Source organism: Mobula hypostoma, chromosome 7, assembly GCF_963921235.1.
Source record: "Mobula hypostoma chromosome 7, sMobHyp1.1, whole genome shotgun sequence".
NCBI classification, from domain to species: Eukaryota; Metazoa; Chordata; class Chondrichthyes; order Myliobatiformes; family Myliobatidae; genus Mobula; species Mobula hypostoma.
This window is the reverse complement of record NC_086103.1, coordinates 68,125,725-68,134,103: the sequence shown is the minus strand read 5'-3', so window position 1 is coordinate 68,134,103 and position 8,379 is coordinate 68,125,725. Positions and strand designations below refer to the sequence as shown.

At 40.9% G+C, this 8,379-nt stretch overlaps 1 protein-coding gene across 1 annotated transcript; it reads left to right on the top strand.

Moving 5' to 3' along the window:
- The first annotated feature begins 585 nt into the window (after positions 1-585).
- On the top strand, positions 586-2,419 carry LOC134349375 (trace amine-associated receptor 1-like). Its single transcript, XM_063053580.1, has one exon. The coding sequence runs from the start codon at positions 997-999 to the stop codon at positions 2,089-2,091; it is 1,095 nt and encodes a 364-aa protein (XP_062909650.1). The 5' UTR covers positions 586-996; the 3' UTR covers positions 2,092-2,419.
- Positions 2,420-8,379: the final 5,960 nt, after the last annotated feature.

Genomic DNA, 8,379 nt, shown 5'->3' with positions numbered 1-8,379 from the left:
CTATTTACTCTGCAATTTTGCCTGGCATGCTGGAAATTGTGTGAAATTAAATTGAAATAGAAAGAAGCAGGGGAAAAAATGCTGTTGGAGAAGAGTGTGTAATTTAGAGTCCATGGAAAAAATGATAATTAAATGAGCCAGCTCAAAGGTGTCTTCTAGCAGAGACTCTTCAGGGCGACAAGATCCTGTCCCTTTAAAAGGGGAATACTTTAGTTTTTTTGGTTAATGTAACTAACAATAAAAGTCCGGAAATGCTGGAAATCTGAAATGCAAACAGAAATGTTGAAAACACTCAACAGATCAGGCCGTTTCTGTAGGAAAAGAAACAGAGGTCAGGCTTCAGGTCAGAGACTCCTCGCCAGATCCAATTCACTGTCTTCTAATTAGTTTATTAAGGCCGTAAATTACCCTGCCAGCTCCATTGTTTCTTCGGGTGGGTGAATAAGTTTATCTTTTTAATCTCATAAAATGGAATACTTTACATGTGTTTTTAAATAATCGTAAATTGCTCTATTCGCTCTAGTAAAACATCTTCGGTCTATCTAAATATTAACCGGCTTCTCCACTGAATGCAAATTCTCTTTTGAATCTCAACAGACCTGCATTCCATTCGAGATGTGCAGGTGCCTTTCATGGCCAGTACTGATTAGGAGGTGGAGATTCCGACTTTTGGATGTCTCATTTAATCAACAGGGCTAAAACGAAATCAGCAGCCCCTTATCTCCACTGCCGCTTGCACATGATGCAGGCTGTGAGAGATAAATAATTGTCACAACGTTAATGATTTATAACCCAGCCTGTCATCCGTCAAGTAGTTGATAGAGGCGAGGCGAATGCGGCTCCTGAGCAGGCTGTTCCGAGTAAATCAGTACGTCGAGAGCGCTTTGATATTGCGTTAGGTTAAAATGTGAAATGAATTGAAGACTTTAAAATAAGAACAGCGTGGATGACTAAATATGTGGAATAAACTATTATAATTCACCCGCTGAACACACTATGTTCTTGGTGGCTAGTATTTGCCCAACAGCACAGGTGGTGAATACTCTTGTTTATAACAATTCCGCACATCGCAACACTTCAGGAAACGCTCTGCATGAAAGATGGCAAATTTTTGAACAGTTGCTTCTCTTCGGCGTTCTCGCCATAATCATTCTCGGGACCATCCTAGGCAACCTCTTGGTAATTATTTCAATCTCCTACTTCACCAGACTGCAGACTCCAACGAACGCCTTTCTGCTGTCACTGGCTGTTGCGGATTTCCTCGTTGGGATTATTGTGATGCCTTTCAGTATGATCAAGATACTGTTCGGATGGCACTTCGGAAAGACCTTTTGTAAAATCCACACGGTGCTGGATGTGATGCTTTCTACATCATCCATCCTGAATCTCAGTTGCATTGCCTTCGATCGATATTATGCAGTGTGCTACCCTTTGAGGTATCGCTTCAGGGTGTCTCGGAAGAGAGTAACAGCCCTCCTCCTCGTCTGCTGGGTTCTACCCGGCTTGGTGTCACTTGTGCCGTTGCTACTGGACTGGCATTTACTGGGATTAGATCCCACCGTTCTGCAAGCCTATCCAAACGATTGTGTGTTCATCGTCAATGTCCCCTACGCTATCTCTGCCTCGATCGTCTCCTTCTACATTCCCATGTTGGTGATGTTGGCAGCATACGCCAAAATTTTCCATGTTGCCAGGATCCAAGCCAGACAGACACATACTATTGAAAATGAACCCCAAGGAACCGGCGCCACCAGATTTCGCCACAGTTCTTCCACGAAGAAAGAAATGAAAGCTGCTAAAACTCTCGGTATCATCAATGGCTGTTTTCTCCTTTGTTGGCTACCCTTCTTCACTACAAACATTGCCAACCCTTTACTTGGTTACCAGACGAACCAAATTCTCGTTGATGTTATTTTGTGGCTGGGCTATATTAATTCTGCCCTCAACCCTCTGATATATGCTTTCTTTCATAAGTCTTTCAGGCGAGCTTTCGGTTTGATCATTGGCTGTAAGGTATTCACCAACGATTGCCAAAATAACAATTTGTCAAGTGCTATCAGACGTAATACACAACTTGCTGCACTTTCATAGTAAATGGAATGGACCTCTCACAACTAAAATGGCATGGTGGCTGCGTTATTACCAGCCATTTATTAATATTCTTTAATAAACCCTGTCTATAGTGAAAATGTGTTTTAATTAATAAAGATCAGTTCAGCTTTTTGGGAGAAAATGTAAGTCAAGATGTAAGTTAATGGTTGGGTAAAGTATTTGAGGGAAATTGTTCATGGGCTTTCAGTGATGTTTGTATATATATCAGCCAAATTCAAGGTATTGTCTTTTATTCTGTAGTTAGGGTCATTGGGAGTAGAGAGAAATTTTGTTGTTATTTTGTTACTTGTTACCAAATGACTTGTACTTAATATAATACTTCATCTTATCTGCTTAAAATCTTGCTTTTAAAGGAATACATAGAGGCATATTTCTCCTTGGCTGCAAATGGAATTTTAAAAACTCCATCGTTTCTGCATGTCAGCATTCAGAGAAATTCTGAAAACAATTTGTTATCATTAGCATAGTTAAAATTGAGTTTGAATTTGAAAAAAATTAACTTGTCATTGTTAATTTATCTTTCCTTTTTTCAGGATATAAATTCAAATAGTTTATGAATGCAACTTGCTAGGCTGCTAGTTGAAAAGAAAGATGGGACAGTAATTTGCAATACAGTTTTGAAATACTATTTCCAGTCCAGAATGAGCCATCAATATGTAAAAAAAAACAAAAGATGACCCTTTAACCAAACTTGTTTACATTTGAATATTTACTAATGTGAATCGGAACCATTGTGGTTATATTGATAAAGTATTTGCATTTTCCTCTGCCTCGAACATCTCTACTTAACTATACCATATGGCAAAGCATTCCAAACCTTTTCAAGGAGCATTTTTCCCTTATTTCTGTGATTCATCTTAAATTGGTAATGGAGGAATTGCCCCTGGTCATTTACACATTAAAATCTGACCAATGTGACATTGGTAGAAGGACTATCTAATCAGATTCACAGTCTTTTTTATTTAAGTATACATCTAGTTCTCCTTTGAAAGTAGAAGTGAAATATGCTTTTGCCATCCTTTTTCAAGCAAGATATTTCAGATACTGTTGTAATTTTTAAAATAATATTTCTCCCTTTTCCCAATTAACTGTTGGTGCTCATTTTCCAATGGAAAACACTTCATTTTCTGCTATCAAATCATCACTTAATTTTAAACTTTTTTTGTAAAATTCTTCCCAAACCACCTTTATAATGCAAGAAAATGCAGCCCAGATTCTCCACATGATTGAACATAAACTATGCCATTGAAGTCAAGCTGGGGAAAGATTGTGATAATTGTGAGGTACTGATGGAAGATTATCATGGTCTCTGAGCACCACAGCAGGGAAGTGAATTGGTTGTGTTTTTTAAAAAAAAAACATATTTGGAAATTGCTCAGCTGCCAAAGAACAGTAACTAGCCCCTAAAGAAATAGTGAGAAATAATTAAATAAAGTTCTTTTACAATGCTAAAATGATCACTTGTCATATTTTATCTTTTATATTCACTTTGAGGCTAGGTGAGAATGAGCTATGTAAGCCTATGGTAGGATGATTGAAATTGGGGTTTCTAACTCCTATTACCCACCCCACTGTCCCATCTGCTTTGCTGGCACTATAAAGGTAACAATACCTCTGGGTGTAGTAAGTCAGGACATCACATAAAAGTTCACTCATTCTTTTTAACTTTGCCGTACAGATATTGTTCCAATGTATACTGTATCAATTTTGTGCAAGTGAAGAGTTAACTGTGAAGAACAAAATTGAGAAAATACTTGCTCCTCAATGATGTGCTGTTTTGTACTTTAAAAATCATAGCCTGACCTAGCCACCTGCAAAAACAAAGTTCAGATGTTCCATTGATCCTATTGGAAAGGAAGTAGCAGCAACACTGGGAAGTTGATCTTGCAGTAGCTTTCTGAATTACTGTGCTAATGTTGGAGGAGTAAAGGAAATAACATCAGAAAAATGTTTCAACTAGTAGTAAGAGGCAAATGTATCAGCAGAGCTCTCACTTGAATTTATAGAAATGGGTATTGTCAGAGCTTCAAGAGGTTATTGTGTTGATTTGTAATTTGCTTTCTCTAATTATGTCAGTCGGATTGTATTGAACTCTGAAGTTTCTGTTAGACCCAATTTGAATAACAGCTACATGATGCTGACAGGATTATGTTGTTCTAATGCATATTAAGTGGTTGTGCAAAATTCAATCTCATTTGCTCACCTGAATTTTAAGATCAGGAAATAGAACTAAGCTGACCAGAAGGCACTGTGAGGCTCCAAAAGCAAAACTAACTACAAAAACACATACAACTTCAGTTTTGAGAGGATTTTTGATCTTGGTTGAAGCTGGCCAGACTGCTGTAATAGTGATGCCCTCTTCAAATTAAGAGCATGTATGGTGTTAATTTTCATCTAGGCTCGGAGTTGATATTGGAAGAATGAGAATGCCAGGATGGAAATGAAGAATGGGAAAGACCAATCCAAGTTGCCCTGAAGCCTGGAGAAATATCCATGGTTACCAAAGGTGACATGAATAATAAGATGAAGCAAAGATATAAGGTAATAAATTGAAATATAATGTACATATTAACACATGCTTATTTCTGTATCAAAGTTTGTGCCATTCATATTGTTAACAGATATTGATAGAATGTACACAAGTTTATAAACCAGGGGTTCCCAACCTGGGGCCCATGGGCCCCTTGGTCAATGGTAAGGGTCCATGGCATAAAAAAGGTTGGGAATACCTGCCATAAACCAAGATTTGTTTGTGTTCTCAGGTAAACTCTTGTTAAAATTTATAATGGCTGCTCGATGGTGGAAATTCCAGGTGTTGGCTGTGTTTTCTTTTGTTTAAATATTTGACATGACCTATATTGGCCAATAAAACTTTTCATATAGAAGAATCTTTTCTGTCTTGCCTACTTTCTATCACAGCATCAACACTAGAAATAGCACTAGGTGAAACAGATGTGTAAATTTTTTACACAAAAAGTTATTCCTTCCTTCTCTTTTTATGTTTACATGTCTTGAATCTTCACTAAATTAGTGTTGTATGGACACCAGCTGTCTTCCAATACTTTTCACAAATACTTTTTTTTGTGGCATGGCATATGGCATACAAGTGTTAGAATTCTTCCTTGGTTCAGTCAGGAAGGCATCAGATCTGTGCTTAATCCACCCTTGGCTAATATACTGCTTACATGTGCATTTTTGTCAAGGACTGCTGAATATCAATTGAAAGAGTGACTTCGAATTCAAAGTTCAAAGTAAATTTTATTAAAGTACATATATGTCACCATATACAATACTGAGATTCATTTTCTTCTGGGCATACTCAGCAAATCTGTAGAACAGTAAATATAATGGGATCATTGAAAGATCAATCAGTGTGCAAAATACACAAACTGAGAAAATGCTAATATAAATAAATAGCAATAAATATTGAGATAAGAGTCCTTAAAGTGAGGTAGTTGGTGGTAAGAACATTTCAATGATGGGGCAAGTGCATGTAGTTATCCCCTTTTATTCAAGGACTTGATGGTCGAGGGGAAGTAACTGTTCCTGAACCTAGTGGTGCAAGTCCTGAGGTCCTTGCACCTTCTACCAGATGACAAAAGCAAAAAGAGCATGACCTGAGTGGTGGGGATCCCTGGTGATGGATGCTGTTTCCTATAACAGTGTTTCATGGAGATGCGCTCAATGGTTGGAAGGGCTTTACCCGTGATGTACTGGACCAAATCCATTACCTTTTGTAGGTTTTTCCGTTCAGAGGTATTGGCGTTCCCATACCAGGCCATGATGCAGCCAGTCAATATACTCTCCACTACACATCAATAGAAGTTTGTCAAAGTTTTGGATGTCATGATGAATCTCCACAGACCCCTAAGGAAGTAAAGGTGCTGCTGTGCTTTCTTCACAATTGCTGGGTCCAGAAAAGGTCCTTTGAAATAGTAACACCCAGAAATTTGAAGTTGCTAACCTTCTCCTCCTCCGATGAGGACTGGCTCAACCTCTGATTTCCTTCTTCTGAAGTCAATAATCAGCTCCTTGGTCTTCTGACATTAAGAGGTTGTTGCCATGACACCACTCAGCTAGATTTTCAATCTCCCTTCTGTATGCTGATTTATTGCCACCTTTAATTCAGCCCTCAACAGTGGTGTCATCAACAAACTTCAATATGACATTGGAGTTGTGCTTAGCCTTATATTCAAAGGTGCAAAGCAAGTAGAGCGGGGGCTAAGCGCAGAGCCTAGTGGTGCATCTGTGTTGATGGAAATCGTGGAGGAAATGTTGTTGCCACTCTGAACTGACTGGGGTCTGCAAGTGAAAATCCAGGATCCAATTGCTAAGGAGGTATTGAGGCCAAGGCCTTGAAGCTTATTGATTAGTTTTGAGGGGATGAATGCCGAGCTGTAGTCAATAAACAGCATCCTGTGCTGAGACACCTCATCAGTGATGTAACCTGGGGTCATCAGGTGTTTCAGGTCTTTCAACATCAGGCACCCTCACTCGGCTGACCCAGCCAGGGTTGATCAGGCCCTGGTTTGTGGCCTAGCAGCATTGGTCCACGGGCCACACTTCTTGATCTATAGTCATCTGGAGGCTCGCTCAGCAGCCTCTGTGACGGTCCCGTTGGCTCTTCTCTATGCAGCCCCCGGAATGCCAAGGAGAGCATAGGTTTTGCAGAGTAAGCAGCCAACAAAACTTCTGCCATCCAGCTCTATAGGCTTGCAACGTGCATTCCAGCCCTGACTCTGCTCTACCAGCTCTTGGTAAGTAGCCACCTTGTGCTCAAGCACCTCCTCAATCCGGTCTTCCCAAGTCACTCTCAGTTCTACCATGACCATCTGCTTCGAGGTTTCTGACAGAATGACCAGGTCAGGCCTCAGGGATGATGATGCGATGAACTTAGGAAATTTTAATTGTTTGACAAGATTGACTTTCAGTTGCCAGCCAGACACTGAGGTGAGTAAGCCTGCTGGTGGTCAAGCCTGAGGCTGCAATTGGTCTCCATCTCTGGCAAAGGCTCTGGGATTTCTGTGTTGGCAGGGGTGCTTACTCTTGTTAATGGTTAAGGAGATGTTTTCTGCCTCTGCCTTCAGCACCTGGGTCATGGCGCCAGCAGTAGCAGCTTTCTCCCAGGGATTTTGGACATCTGCTGTGGATGTGTTCTAGTGTCCCTCTGCCAAGGCAGAGAGGATATGATGGTGCCTCACTTTTGCCCCAAGCAAAATTATTTGCTATACTACACAAGACATCATCCACAGCCTGGATCATGAAATCGGTGCACTGGGGTTCTCCTTGCTAGATGTTGGACCAGATCGTCTGCTTCAGCGAACCCTCCCACTAACTCATTAGTGGTCTTCTGGATGGCAGGCACATTTCTTCGCTGTAGTCAAAGATCTTGACTGTTTCTCAGAGAAGGATGGGATAGTAATACTGCCCAGGAAGAAATGGCACTTGTCCATGCATCTGCTTTTCATTAACAGCAGGGACCTGGATTTCTCTTACTTAAAGTTCATCCTTTGCCCATGTAATGATGCTCTCTAGCCCCTGCAGGAACCATCTACAGCCTGGGACTGATGTAGTTGATATTGAGGGGTCATCCATGAAGGTTCTGACTGGGGACTGCCGCACGCCTGTTCTTAGTTAGAGGGCCTCTACACTCCACTTCGGCTGCCTTAACCAGCATGTTCGTTATCAGGGAGAAGAGGATCACTGAGATTGTACGTCTGGTTATAGTACCCTTCTCGAGCTGCTGCCAGCGAGATGTGGTCATTCCTGAGGAGACTCTCAACCTAAAGTTCCCGTAGTTGTCCAGGATGAGTTCCTTTATCTTCCTCGGAACATGATGTTGGCTCAGTGTGATCTCCACCCGCTTATCTGTAATAACCTGTACGCACTGGCAAGGCCTAGCCTTAGTACAACTGGGTCTCTCCTTCCTTTGAGCACTTCTCTGACCAGCTGGGAAACCATGCCTGTGTGTTCCAGGCACCCTGACACTCTGGAAATCCCTCCTTTCTGTACAAATGTATAAATAAGGAGAAACTCAGTCAGGTGACGGGAAACAATACTGAAGAATATCTTCCCTTCCTCACTGAGCAGTGACATCGATCTAAACTGCTTAATGTCCTTTGAGTTCTACTTTTTGGGGATCCAGACTCCCTTTGCACACCTCCACTGGTCTGTAAGCCCTCCCTGACAATATATAACCCTAAGGAACTTCGAAAGTAGCTGCAAGAGCTTAGGGCAGCGCTTGTATGCCTTGTAGGATACTACGCT